The sequence below is a fragment of the Octopus bimaculoides genome, chromosome 10 (assembly GCF_046866305.1).
Source record: "Octopus bimaculoides isolate indiv1 chromosome 10, ASM4686630v1, whole genome shotgun sequence".
Lineage (NCBI taxonomy): Eukaryota > Metazoa > Mollusca > Cephalopoda > Octopoda > Octopodidae > Octopus > Octopus bimaculoides.
In genome coordinates, this window is record NC_142937.1 from 4,275,442 (window position 1) to 4,290,568 (window position 15,127).

Sequence of the window (15,127 nt, forward strand, 5' to 3'; positions counted from 1 at the left end):
CTAGCTTAGAGACTGCTTCCGTATTATCCTATATTGGTAAACAAACTGGTTTTTACTGGTAAACAAAATCAAAGTCTCATTGAAGTTATGGCGTGTGTCACGACCAAGAAAGTTTACAATAGTGTCGTGATTTTAAGGAAACAATTACAAAGAAAAAAATTGTAATCATAAATGGTCTGTAATTTTCTTCGTTTGTTGACTAATTTATGATTGATGTTTTATCATGTTTTGAAATTATTCTACCAAATATACATTTAACTCACCACAGCCACCATACCATACAATTTTCTAATTAAACGTACATTACGCATTTTAAAGTTCACAAATTTAGATATGTTTTTAGCGACATTTTATGCAAAGAAGGAAATTTTAGGTCACCGTTTTTTATTAGCTACTGAGGGGACAATATTCTGGCAACAAAGCTCCAAAACTTGTTTGTGCAGATGCAGATTAGCAATTAATCCATTGACTGAGTAATTAAATTTCATGGTCATTCACGTAAAAAAAAAAAAATAGAACTGATCCTATCGGTACAATTTTCGTATCCGCCACTAAAAGTATTTGGTTCTTGCGCTGAGAAGAAATATTTGACAAGTATATAAAAGATAAAATCGAGAAAATCTGGAAAATTGTCTTTACTGGGGGGGGGGGGGGTCGCAGTATAAGGAAAGGATTTTTGAAAGCTGCGGGGTAAAACCGTTTTTCGAAGGTAACGGTCATAAAATTTTTATCATATATATCAACTTTCTGCGTTCAAGGTAATCTTATTGTTTCAAGTATTCAGAAAGTAAAAGCGCGGATTCGTCCAAAACCGGCATTTACCACTGAATATTTCGATATTGTTTATATAATGTAGAAATGGTCGGGCCTTTCAGACAGCAAACGCTAATGAAAAACAGGAAATAATTAACACTGATGATCATAGAAAGAAATGATTTGATGAAGATTGATACTGAAAGTATCAATTAGTTTAGGTCAATGTACAGTTTAAGCCCTGGTCACGAAAACAAAGGAACCCAGCCTACTAGGTGTAAAAAAAAAATGCGTAGAAAACTAATATGAAAACAAAAATTTGCACAAACGAACGGGGTGGGGGGGTTTGAGAGGGCTTTCGGAAAATTCACAAGATCCGATTTTTCCCTCGTAACTTTCAGGAAAATGGATATGTTAATGAAATTTTTATAGAAATACCTTTCAAATTACGATTAGAAAGAAATTTGTGGGGAAAATGTTTTCCAAAGGGTTGGGGAGAGGATTTCAGAAAATTCACATGATCCTTTTTTTCTCCCTCATAACTTTCAGGAAAATGGATATCTTTTGATGAAATTTTACAGAAACACCTTTCAAACAGCATAGATTACGATTATAAAGAAACGTGTGGGGGAAATGCTTTCCGAAAGGGTGAGGAGAGGACATTGAAACAACGATGCGAAAATGCCTCACTCTAACAATTTTGAAGAGATCATCCAGAGAAAATTCGCGCACAAAACATTGAAAGACTTTGGAGAGATATAAAAGAATCAATCAAAAAGCCATGAATTCGATCAAAATATCTGCAACAATATCTTGCAAGATATTCATTTATAACTTCTCAACATGAAGAAAGTCTGTTGCACAAGTTCTTCATAGAGGCAACCAAGTTATACCTTCCTCTCTCTAATCGTAGCCGTCAATTACCAACCAAGACGAAGGTATATACAAAGTATGTCTGCGCAAATTTTTTATACGTTTTTTTACACCTATTAGATGGAGGCGCAATGGTCCAGTGGTTAGAGCAGTGGACTCGCGTTCATAGGATCGCGGTTTCGATCCCCAGACTGGGCGTTGCGAATGTTTATTGAGCGAAAACACCTAAAGCTCCGCGAGACTCCGGCAGGGGATGGTGGCGAACCCTGCTGTACTCTTTCACCACAACTTTCTCTCACTCTTACTTCCTGTTTCTGTTGTGCCTGTAATTCAAAGGGTCAGCCTTGTCACACTGTGTCACGCTGAATATCCCCGAGAACTACGTTAAGGGTACACGTGTCTGTGGAGTGCTCAGCCACTTGCACGTTAATTTCACGAGCAGGCTGTTCCGTTGATCGGATCAACTGGAACCCTCGACGTCGTAAGCGACGGAGTGCTAACAACAACAACAACACCTATTAGACTGTTTGTTTTTTCCTTTTTAGTGACCGGGCGCTAAACTAGATCCTGAAAGTTACGAGGGGGAAAAGACGGATCATGTGAATTTTCCGACAGTCCTCTCCTCACCTCGTCGGAAAACATTTTCCACACAAATTTCTTTATAATCGTAATTTATGCTGTTTGAAAACTATTTCTGCAAAATTTCATCGAAAGATATCCATTTTCCTGAAAGTTATAAGGGGAAAAATCGGATCGAGTAAATTTTCCGAAAGTCCTCCCCCTCCGCGTTCGTTTGCGCAAATTTTTGTTTTCACTTTCATTTTCTACACATTTTTTTACACCTAGGAGGCTGGGGTTTTTTTTCTCGTGACCGGGGCTTAAACAGTTTATTGACCTTAGCTTCTTGCACCATTGAGATTAAATATTATGAACGTTGTACTAAACTATAGCCGAAATTTGTAAGGGAAGTTTTTGAAGGAATTCTAACAGACTGAAATATAATGGCGATCGATAATGGCCGATATGTAACTCGATATAGCAAGCATGTCATATTGTATCCAATATAAATGTTAGATATAATAAATTAAATGACATAAGGACATAGAATAAAGAAAAAGCTAACAATTTCAATTTAATAAATAGTAAAAAAATTCATTCCCAATGTTTAGAAGTAATACAAAGTACATTTTTATCAGCAAGAAAGATATGTAAGACGGAACTAGAAAATTGAGAAAAAACAAAGATGTTATATTTCATTATATTTTGGTGCTATATAGATAGATGTATGACAATGCAGTCAAAAAGTTCTTTTACAAAAGGCTATAGTAGAGAACAAAATTCCACTTCCTCTTCGGCGTTCTCTGTAACAAATTGATAACAATTGGTTAAGTTTTTACAGACATATTAAAAAAAAAAGGATCATGGCTACTAGTAAAGTTTTTAGTTTGGTTGTATCACAAAATATCCCTAAATGACTCTCCCTGGTACTGTGCAGTGTGCTCGAACACGGGACCAGGTGGTTGCAAACAAACTTACGCTTGCACCTATACACAGTATTTTAAGCAAATACGCTGTTTTTCATAAAGGAATCAGAAAACTACATCAGCAAGCAAATATATACTGATATAAGTGCCGACTTCGCAGAGAATCATTTCGCAGATCATTAAATCTATGAACAATCACATCCTACCATTTTAATGCTTTAAGGCCGCAGAAGTGTGATTATAGGAAGACTTGATTGCTATTTCTAGCAGATCGAGTCACCGCGTCGCGGTTCCCTGTTAAAATTCATTTGGTACCGACAAAGCAGTTACTGTAAACTTTACTTCGTTTATGAGACCCCGACTGTCAAAGATAGACCTCGGCAGCTTTGAACTGAGGTTCCTGAGAGTCGGAACAAGAGCTGCGATGTATTTTACCCAACAACTGTAGCTGTCCTGACAATTCGTCAACTTCCACTACTGTATTAAACCAAAAGTTAGTCGGTGCTACTTTAGCGTGCGGTCTACCTCAGTATTCGTAGTTTACGTTGTGAAATTACCTGATCTGGGTTGTGATTAAGGTTAGACTGCAACGCTTAAGTATAGGCTCGGTTGACCGCACGCTCAAGTGGCACCAATTCACTTTTACTAGATTACCTCAAAGTTCACCCCACCAGCCATTAGCGTGCTTTCGAGAGATGTTTAAACTGGAAAACTTATGAGGGTGGGAAGCTGATATGAAAATGGCCACTCTAGGTAAAATTAACAAAGTGTAACATTTTTGTCTGTATAGAAACTGGTATACTTTACAATCCGTGACACCTTAACTTTCCTTCAATTAGAATGGTTTGAGGCCAAAACAGATGTTAAAATTACTAATGGAAAGGATGCAAAAGTCTTTTATTTTTGTTGGTGGGAAAGAAAATTTACAAACTTGGAAAAAAAAAAATATCACACTACTGATTTCTCGTCATTCAAATTTCTTGAAATAAAAAAATTGATTCGGGGTGGGGGTGGGGGGTTATCAAAAAGTTCGTCGACGGTTAAATGTAGCCGCATAACTCATTGCTCGACGAGAGAACCGCCAAACTTTTGCAGTTTCTTCGTGGCGACGACAGGAATTTTCGTCTTCATGATCAACATTAAAGATACTGCAAGTACATGTAACGCTACGGTACAGTTTAAGGTGTTTCCAATCTCTATATATGTCTTCTCAATAAATGACTGACAATGTTTTTTTTGTTTGTTTCATTGTTTTACTTTAAGAAATTTAAATGATTTTTTTTATTTACATCTGTGTAATGCGATCATATATAATGTATAAGTCATGTACTGTCAATGACTGATCTAAAATATTTTATTACTTTAATAAATATGAATAAAAGGTTATTGTTTACATCTTGACCCGGAAATGAAAATCCAAAAACAATACTGGAATGGGAGAAAAACAATTTGTAGGAAACGAATACGAAAACAAAAATGCGCACAAAGCAACGGGAAGATGGGGAGAGGACTTTGGAAAATTCACAAGATCCGAGCTTTTCCCTCGTAACTTTTATGAAAATGGCTTTTTTTAAAATGAAATTTTATAGAAATACCTTTCAAACGGCACACATTACGATTATAAAGAAATTTGTGGGGAAAATCTTTTCCAAGGGGGTGGAGAGAATACCTCGGAAAATTCACAAAATCCGACTTTTTCCCTTGTAACTTTTAGGAAAATGGGTTTTTTTTCAATGAAATTTGTTTATAAATACCTTTCAAATGGCATACATTATGATTATAAAGTAATTTGTGGGGAAAATTTTGAGGTGGGGAGAGGATTTTCGGAAAATTCCCAAGATCCGAATTTTACCTCGTTATATTCCGAAATCACATTCAACTTTCTACAGATTCCCTAGCGTAGTACTACTACACCATGTAGTGTTTATTTCTACCCACTTTCAATAATTTTTAATGTTTTGCCTTCAATTTTGTTTCATTTTATCTTAAATTATTTTTACGCTTTTTTTAACCCTTCGTCGTTATTCTCATTCATTCGTTATTACTTTCTCTCTATCTATCTCTCTCTCTCTCTATATATATATATAAAGAGATAGATGTATCATATATACATATACATATATACATACATATATATATATATATATATATATATATATATATACACATATGTACACACACACACACACACACACACATATATATATATATATATATACAGTTATGAGGGAAAATCTCGAATCTTGTGAGTTTTCCGAAGTCCTCTCCCTACCCCCTTGGAAAAGATTTTCCACACAATTTCTTTATAATCGTAATATATGCCGTTTGAAAAGTATTTCTATAAAAATTTCATTGAAAAAAAAAACAAAACATTTCCGTAAAAGTTACGGGGGAAAAGCTCGGATCTTGTGAATTTTCCGAAGTAACCGAATAAAATGTGACTTTTGTTTTTCTAGCAAACTTTGACTTTTTTCGGACACCAAAAGATTAATCGAAAGCATTTTTTTTTTTCAGAACCTCATTTATACTCTTGATTATCTACTTTCATATATTTCAACCGTTGCAATTCTTCCTGACAAGATATTCATTGATGTACCAACTTTGAAGGACCGGTGTAAATCGTCGAAAATGAGATTCTCCTTTCGCTTTGTTTATATTGATTTCTCGACACGTCAATTCCTTTTGCAAAGAAATTCATTGATATACGATTATGAAAATCATCCGAATAATCCGCTATAGTTGGAACCTTAGAAGTGACATTTTATCGTCACATTTTGTTGATTTTCTTATAATACATTTATTTATCACCATTTATATTTTATCTCCAGCAAAGTATATATACGAAAATCGTTATGAACACTTGCAATCGTAGAAATTTGCATTATTTCCGAACATCACTGGTAATCTTTCATTTTTGATGGCCTGTGGTATATAAAACTTTCGCCATATTTTAAGTAAGGAATATTTACAAGATTTTGTTGCTAATGAAGATTTCTAGCATAGTAGAGGCAAGACGATTTAGTAAGAGCCGTTTAAGATGGCGAGCTAGCAGAATCGTTAGCACACTAGGCAAAATGCTCAGCGGCATTCCATGCGTCTTTACGTTCTGAGTTCAAATCCCGCCGAGGTCGATTTGACCTTTCGAGGTCCATATAATACCAGCTGAGGATTGGGTCGATGTAATCGACTTACTCCCTTATCCCAAAACTGCTGGCCTTGTGCCAAATTTGAAATTTAAAACCAATAAGACAGCCTTTCATCTCTTCTTGGCAGAGGTTTTGAATTGGTCGCCCATATAAGTTCAGTTTTCTTCGTTTTGACACGGATTTTTCAAAATTTTTCCCTACGCACTTCAAAATGATGTGTGGGAAGGAGTAGCTTTCGAAAATTTATCTTCCTTTTATCTCCTCCTCCTCGAGGTCAACAGGAGGGATTTTTCAATTCTTTTTTGCATTACGCCCTTAAAAACGAAGGAAGAAGCCCTTTTTTGTTTTTTTAATTTCAAAATCCATCATTTTGGAAGTCCCGCCAACGCAGTTACGACAGCGATCGTCATTACAGCCATCTAAAAGAAAGATCGAAGAAAACACTGATGGACAGTTTTATACCTCGATCGCTGATTATGAAGAGTGAATTAAATGGGTCAATATACAGTTTAAGCCGCGGTCACGAAAAAAAATTAAAACCCAGCCTACGAGGTGTAAAATAATGTGTAGAAAATGAATATGAAAACAAAGCTTTGCGCAAACGAATGGGAGTGGGGGGAGAGGACTTTCGGAAAATTCACCAGATCCAATTTTTCCCTCATAACTTTCAGGAAAATGGATATTTTTCAATGAAATTTTATAGAAATACCGTTCAAATGGCACAAATTACGATTATAAAGTAGTTTCTGGGGAAAATGTTTTCCGAAGGGGCGGGGAGAAGATTTTGGAAAATTCACACGATCCGTTCCCCGCCCCTCATAACTTTCAGGAAAATGGATATCTTTCAATGAAATTTTACTGAAATACCTTTCAAACAGCATAGATTACGATTATAAAGAAATTTGTGGGGAAAATGTTTTCCGAAGGGGTGGGGAAAGAGGCAACCAAGTTATACCTTCCTCTCTCCAATCGTTGCTGTCAATTACCAACCAAGACGAAGGTATGTACATAGTATGTCTGCGCAAATTTTTTTCATATTCGATTTTTATACATTTTTTACACCTATTAGACAGTTTTTTTTTCGCTTTGATAACCAGGCGCTAAACTAGATGCTGAAAGTTATGAGGGGAAAAAACGGATCGTCTGAATTTTCCGAAATCCTCTCCCCAACCCTTCGGAAAACATTTTCCCCACAAATTTCTTTCTAATCGTAATTCGTGCCATTTGAAAGGTATTTCTATAAAAAATTAATTAACACATCCATTTTCCTGAAAGTTACGAGGGAAAAATCGGATCTTGTGAATTTTCCGAAAGTCCTCGCCCCCACTCCCGTTCGTTTGCGCAAATTTTTGTTTTCATATTAGTTTTCTACACATTATTTTACACCTAGTAGGCTGGGTTTTTTTTTTGGTTTTTGAAAAGACCCCGTCAAAACGGAGAAAATGCCAACTTGTATGTGCTACTTATCGCTGGTATGGTCATTACATTTAAACACGAAGAACAGCGAAAACAACACTTTTTCAATTTTTGTTTTCTTCGCATTCTATAAAGATAAGAGTACTCCTAACCATTTTATAATCCGCTCTAAATACATTTTGAATCATTTAATGTTCCTAGAATAAAAATAAAAGGCATCAGAACATCTAAAACGAAATTATACGAACCAACGAAGCCAATAAGTTGTCGATCATCCTACTACAACACACAATTAAAATATTTAGGTTAAATGAAAGAGGATCTTGGGAAAACTACATGATATGAGAGTAACGCAATTCGACTAAATCTAAAACTCAACATGAAATATTCTCCATAGCATCTTCAGTATCTGCTGGAGTGGATCTCGCCGTGATATATTTAAGCATCATGCTGTTAAAGAGAATAAACTATTGAAATTGGTCACCAATTATTTTGCCCCACTTTAGACGATTTTTTTTTAATTGGAAATTATCAAACTAGAGAATGTGTGGAAAAAATTGACTTGGAATCCAACAGTGAAAAGAATTTTTTATCAAACTCCAGTGTTTGACCCGAGCAAAAAGAAAAAAAGTGCAATAGGTGTAAAACAACATGTAGTAAACGAATATGAAAAAAAAATGCGCGCTGGCGAACGGGGAGGGGGCAGGAGAGAGGACTCGGAAAATTCACATTGGGAATGTTCCGAGTCCTCTTAACACTTCACCATTCGTCGGCGAAATTGATTTTCTTCATATTCGTTTACTACACATTATTTTACACCTAGTATACTATTTTAACTTCAATTTTTGTGACGGGGTGGGTGGGGCGCGGACTCGGATAATTCACACGATCCAGTAACCCCAGTCCGACACCCAGTCACAAAAATGAAAAAAATAGTGCAATAGGTGTAAAACAACATGTAGTAAACGAATATAAAAAAAGGCTCGCTGGTGAACGGCAGGTGGGGGGGGGGGGGAGAAATCAGATTATTCATTTTGCCCCGGCCACTTACTCAGATTTAGCTAAATGGACGGGAGTGACATGAAACGAAATACCCTTGCCTAGAGTCTCAACGCGCAGTTTGGTCCAGGAATCAAGTTCACGTCCTTACAATTCATGAGTCCAAAACCCGATCGACAAGCAATACATCTTCACAATAGCTGGAGTCAAATAAATCGACGCCAGTACTTATTTTTTTAAATCTGCTACTTATTTTTATCAGTTTCTTTCGCCGAAGCACTAAGTTATATGGACGTAAACAAACCAATATCAGTTGTAGGTAAGATACATGTATTCACATGCATGTGAACAGTAATTAAAATAAATATCGATTTCCTTTTAAAAAATAAATACTTTGTATTTTGTTTTTGAATGTTTCTAAGATTCTTCACATGTATTGTAGTTTTGAAACAGAAAACGTCATAATTCGAAGCAGTCATTCTACCAACAAAACATACGGGTCTACTTTCAGTTTCCGTTTACAAAATCCACTCACAAGGATTCGATTAAACTCAGGGCTATAGTAGAAGACACCTGCACGAGGTGTCACGGAGTAGAACTAAGCTCAGAACCAAAAGGTGGGGGAAGCTAAATGGAGATAGAATCCCATAAGAAAAATAGGTGTACATAGTGAGACAACATGAAAAGGAAAAATCTAGAACCTTCTTGTTTGGTAATCATAAAGAAAAACAAAGTAGGGAAATAAGTAAAATGATTTAAAAAAAAAACTTCTGAGAAAAAGACAAATAATGAAGTTGTAAGTTAGAAATTGTAAAAAGGAAAAATAAGAATTTTTTAAATCAAGAAAATAGAGAAAGCTAAACGTTTGTAAATGTAACACACTGGAAAGGTTACATTAAGGATTATTTTATAATTCTAATATTTTTATTTGAAGAATGATATAGTTAATTTTTACCAGTCCACGTAGTAAATCAGTGACTTGTTTTTAAAGCTCCGAAAGCAAGCACTTTGGTAGCATTTTTAATACAAAGTTGCGCTCTGAGAGAATAAAACGCGTAGAGATTGTATTTTACTTCAGTTTTATCAACTGATTAAATATTTAGTTAATTAATGAACTAACTAATTAATAAAACTGAAGTGAAATACAACCCGTGTGTTTTGTTGGTAGAATGACCGCCTCGAATTATGACGCTTTCCGTTTCAACACTAAAAGCCATGTGAAGAATCTTAGTAAAATTCAACAACAAAATACAAAGTATTTATTTTTTAAAAGGAAAAAGATATTTATTTTAATTACTGTTCACATGCAGTCGCTTTTCATGAATGCAAAACATTGTATATAATCATCTTTTTAAGAGCTCTTCATCCAAACTAGTTATAAGGAATAAAGAAAAAAAATTTCATCCAAACGAGTTCATTTAATTTAATTATGAATGAAAACTACACTTTATGCATTAATGGATTTAAATTCTTTGAAGTGGCGTTGTTCTTAAAATAAATCTAAAAGTAATTATCAAAATAAGCACCAGCCGAGCGGCGGAGTTAAAACCGCTTGGTTTTCTGTTCGATCCCAATGCGCAAGATATTCAATTCACCAATGCTTTGTGGGCGGAATTTGATAAATGGTAATTGCGCCATTGCTCACTATATATATATATATATATATATATATATATATATATATATATATATATACATATATATATATATATATATATATATATATATATATATACACACATACACGTATGTATACGTAGGTGTGTGTCTGTACTAGTGTAACAGGGAAATCTCCAGTTTTGTCTTCTTGAAAGTAGTGGTAGCTATTTAATATATATTAACATACAGAAATGAATACTGAGATCTATATGGAGACGTAACCCTTGCCTTACCGCAGTCCATTGACTGAAGCCAATAAAAAAGTAAATGGATAAAACAATATTTAGTGATGAATTGATAAAAATATAGAAAAGTGATATACCCTGAAACTGTTCATTTGTGAAACGAGATGTCAGGGCATACCGAACAAACGTAGGAGTCTTCCATTATAGAGACGTGTTTATATTGCATAATTTCTTTAGGAGACCCGCCATCAATCTTTTAGTTATTAGTTTTGATAAGTATAATATTCAAGTTAGTTGGAATAAAATACTGATTTTACGCAGGTACAAATTTTCAAATCTGTACTAGAACCTTATGCTGCTGATTTTATTCATAGAAGTATTATAAGAGACAGTACCATCTTAACGAATGGACACAGTGCGTAGTTTCCTAGGGACACCCGCAGGTCGAGGTGGGGGGTGGATGCTAATCTATGCATGCCATAGTCGCGTATGGCAGGAGTCCCAAGCCACCGGGCTGCACACAAAAAAAAACATTGAAATTTATTTCAATTTTATGCATTAGTCTTTAAGTTCTGAGTTCAAATTTCTCCAAGGGTTCGCTTTTGCCTTTTATCCTTTCGGGGTCGATGAAATAAGTACAAGCTGAGCAAGCACTGGGGTCGATGAAATAAATACCAGCTGAGCACCGGAGTCAATGTAACCGAATAACCCCTACTTCCATATCCTAAAAAATTTCAGGCCTTATGCCTATAGTAGAAAGATGAAACAGGTTATATACGCGTCATATACGAGTGATTTTGTGTGCGTATATATATATATATATATATATATATATATATATAATCAAATTATATATTTTGCACTTTGTTCTATTTTGTTATGCGTGTGATCCCGGTTCGTGGGAAAATTGCATGAAACCAGTCCGTGGTGCAACAAAAGTTGGGAAGCGCTTGGGACCCCTGCACTGTTTTCCTTGGAGAGTTGTAATGTTGTTAAAACGGCCCTAATAGAAGGTGCTCAATTTTTCTCACCAGCCTCGGAAGAGTAAAACTCAAAATCGACTCAGGAAGAAAGATTTCAACTCATAAAAGTTAGAAGTCTGAATTAGATAGTAAAACGGTATTTAGTCCGCATATGTTTTACATATGTCTTCTAATGTGTTCTATTGTTTGTGTCACTAAATGACAAAATTGACAGAACGGTAACAATAATTCACTTCAGATTCGTGTTGGTTTTTTATCCCACTAAGATCAATTATATAAGTTTAGATATGTACTGGAATCGATTAACAGTCGCTCTATACCGACTATATTCATCCCATGTATATGTTTTTACTTAGTACTAATGTGAAAAGCTATTATCATAATCTAGAATTATTACACATCAATAGAAATAACTTTGCGGTTTTCACAAATATCATCGAAATAAATATGTTGAAAGTTACTGTTCATTTCAAAAGGGGAAAAACCTACCTTTCTGGGCCGTTTTTTCTATTTCATCTGGGTTTTTCTCTTTCGTAAAAAAGAAACTTTCAGTGAAGGTGACTGAAAACAGTAACATACTTAAAATAATCCACATGTTTAATTTTTCTTCAAATCTTGACAATGTTCTCCTTTACTTCGATTCTTTATTTTAATTTTATTTTTCTGGTCCCAACACTAGGTCTTACATAGCAGAATGAATGTGTGAGTCTACTGTTACTAAGATGACGCAAATTTTAACAAAATCTAGTTGACACGTACTATGTGGAACTAACTGTCGTGTCTTTCTCTTGTAAAGTACAATGAGTTATTTGAATGGAAATTTCGTAAACATATGGATGCACAAACGGTCTACAAACTTGACGTCTTACGTTAATAATTGATAATTTTCTGCGCCAGAAACTTGATAACGGATATAAATAATTGTTTCTTAAAGATAATTAGGTTAAGAATATTTAAGTAGGGAAAATTTCTCAACCATGCATGCTTTAAAAATGATTTCTTGCTTTCGTAGTCTACAAGTGAAATCATAGAATTCGAAAGTTATATTTATTCAAGAATTATTAACTACTATATATTCGACATACATGTCGAATTTTTTAGACCAAAATTTACAGTAAAAAAAAAAAAAAGGTAGGTCGACTTGTACACCAAAATGGCTGAAGAGGACCAAAAATTTCATGTGAAATGCAGCAGGATTCGGAAAGATAGTAACGAAATTTGAATGTTTACACTATATACTATACATTTGGTGGTGGATGGGTGAATCAGCAAAGCTACTAATATTCAGTAACAGTGCTTTATGCTCGGAGTTCAAAATCCTGCCAATTTCGAGTTTTGCCTTTCATGCTTCTGAGGTCGATAAATAAAACATGGTTGATTTATATTACTATAATGCATCTCAGATGTTAATGGGATGACTATCAAAAATGGTTGCTTACATTAAGGTCCTTGTTCCAATTCTACTGCCTTATGACATCTTGGCCAACTACATCTATCATACCTTTGAAGTGACCCATACCTTATTAGTGAAATTGAACAGATGGAACCTTTATACTAGCCTATTGGATGGATATATTTGTAATCCAAAGGTCTAGCGTTGCCACTCTTGTGTCACACTGACTGAGAATTCTATTAAGAGTACAAGAGCATGAGGAATAGTCGCTCAGCACGCTGATTCAATAGGCAGGGACTACAGTACGTTTATCGGTCGAAAGTGACGTGAAAGCCCATCATCATTATAATAGAAGACAAGAACTCACCAATCTTTTCCTCTTCTATCCGACATTTCAATATCTGTTTGTTCAGCAGACGGGAAGGTGAACTAAATATCAGATTATCAAAATTTGTCTCCTTACGATCGGTGTTCAAAATGTAACCTGGGTTATCTTGCTTTTAGCCTATATAGGATTGGTCTACCAGTTATTTAACTACTGGACAACCCTAACCAAACAGGAACATGATCAAGTCGATTACAAATGCAATCATCCGTAAATTTCAGAGGTCTGTCTACCATTATTACATCATCTAATGCTTCTGTAGTGACGCCTCAATAGCAGACGACATTTCCGGAAAGTTTATCCACGCATGCGCAGGGACTAGTTCCGGAAGGAATACAGGAAGAGTCTCATGCGCATGCGTGGAGTTCGACATCCAAGCTTTGGCGCTTCTTTTCAACCTCCTTCTCGCTGGCCGACGAAGGGCCTAGACGTCGTCAACAGACACTCTCCAACATTCCAACTATGGAGCTACACAAATAACCATGCAACTTCATTGACGGCGTCTCAGTAACCAAAGGGCGAAGTGCTGCCGAATTCTATTGTAATAAATATTGTTGTGTTGATAGTTCAGAATCTGCGTTCCGTTGTTTCTTCAAGAAAATTAATGTACGGAAGCGGAGTACACCTAATGGTGTATAACCAGCTCCCTACACTTCCTTTACTCATTTAGGCTTGGTTATAACAGCACCGTTAGGACATCCAACAATATGCTCGGTGCTATTTTAGGCACGTTCCTTTTCGTTCTGAGTTCAAATAACGCCGAGACGAATTTTATCTTTCATCCTTCTTGGACCGCTAAAATAAAGTACCTATGAAGTACGAAAATCACTTAATATTTTGATAATGCATCCCTGATGCGAATGAGATATATAATAATAACAATAATAAAACTGCGTAATTTGGGGAAGATTTCTAGCCAAGTTTGGCTTTGTAGAGGTTCCTCTATTGCCTTTCTTATGTACCAAATGTGTTCTAGTGTAGATTAAATTGACTGCTCCTTTATAACAAATATGTAACCTTATATGATTCACTTCCTCTCTTTGGGTTCTGAATTCAAACACATATGACATTCGATAAAAGAAAATTCTTCTCTAAAGATGAGGTTATAAGTCCGAAAATATAAAAAATATTCTATGAACGTGAAGTTTACCATCGTAAAAAAGTGAAAGTAAATTTTCAAAAAAAAAAATAATAAAATAAATAAATTAGAGTAATTTGCAATAAAAACTGGAAGTCATGACTGATACCAGAATTTTATAAAAAGAACTTTAACTCCCTCATTATGTCACGTCCACTGGCACTAATATTTGTTGTACCAACTTGAAATATGTTGAGTATTTCAGAAATAGCATCAGAAGTATACCGTTCCAACGTACTACACCTAGCAACGAATACAACTTCAACAAGTGTTAACATATCGTTGAAGCTTAAATAAGCTCATAACAGCTTGTACGCCACTTTTCTGGAAGTGGTCATATGACCTAACCTGTTCGTGCCGGTTGGATGCTTTAAGTTATCCAATCAAACCACTTGCCAAACCAGTAAAGCGTGGTAAGATTGTCAACTTGCAAATCACAATTGATTTCATCTCTTGTTACGGTGAGTTATATAACTATTATCAAAAAGCTTATTGCTGTGAATTACTGATGATTTTTGTTGCAGGTTTTCCATTTGGGGCTACCTTTGTTTAAGAACTGTTAGTGTCTTGCAACACATTATTAGCCTTTACGGGCTTGTTTTCCTATTGTTTTGCCCCGTTTAGGGGCGAATTGCTTCAATTTTGTGTAGGCGGCGAGCTCTGGGAGAGCGAACAAGACACGGAATACTCCAGTGATTCTGGAGAGAACACCG

The 15,127-nt window shown here is 35.3% G+C and overlaps 1 protein-coding gene across 1 annotated transcript in view; it reads right to left on the reverse strand.

Moving 5' to 3' along the window:
- The window catches only part of LOC106869053 (uncharacterized), a 38,249-nt gene extending 25,901 nt beyond the window's left edge, over positions 1 to 12,348 (reverse strand). Inside the window, exon 1 of the mRNA XM_014914563.3 lies at positions 11,988 to 12,348. Coding sequence (XP_014770049.1) covers positions 11,988 to 12,093 — 106 coding nt within the window. The 5' untranslated portion in view covers positions 12,094 to 12,348. The remainder of the gene's footprint in view (positions 1 to 11,987) is intronic.
- Between the last annotated feature and the right edge of the window lie 2,779 nt (positions 12,349 to 15,127).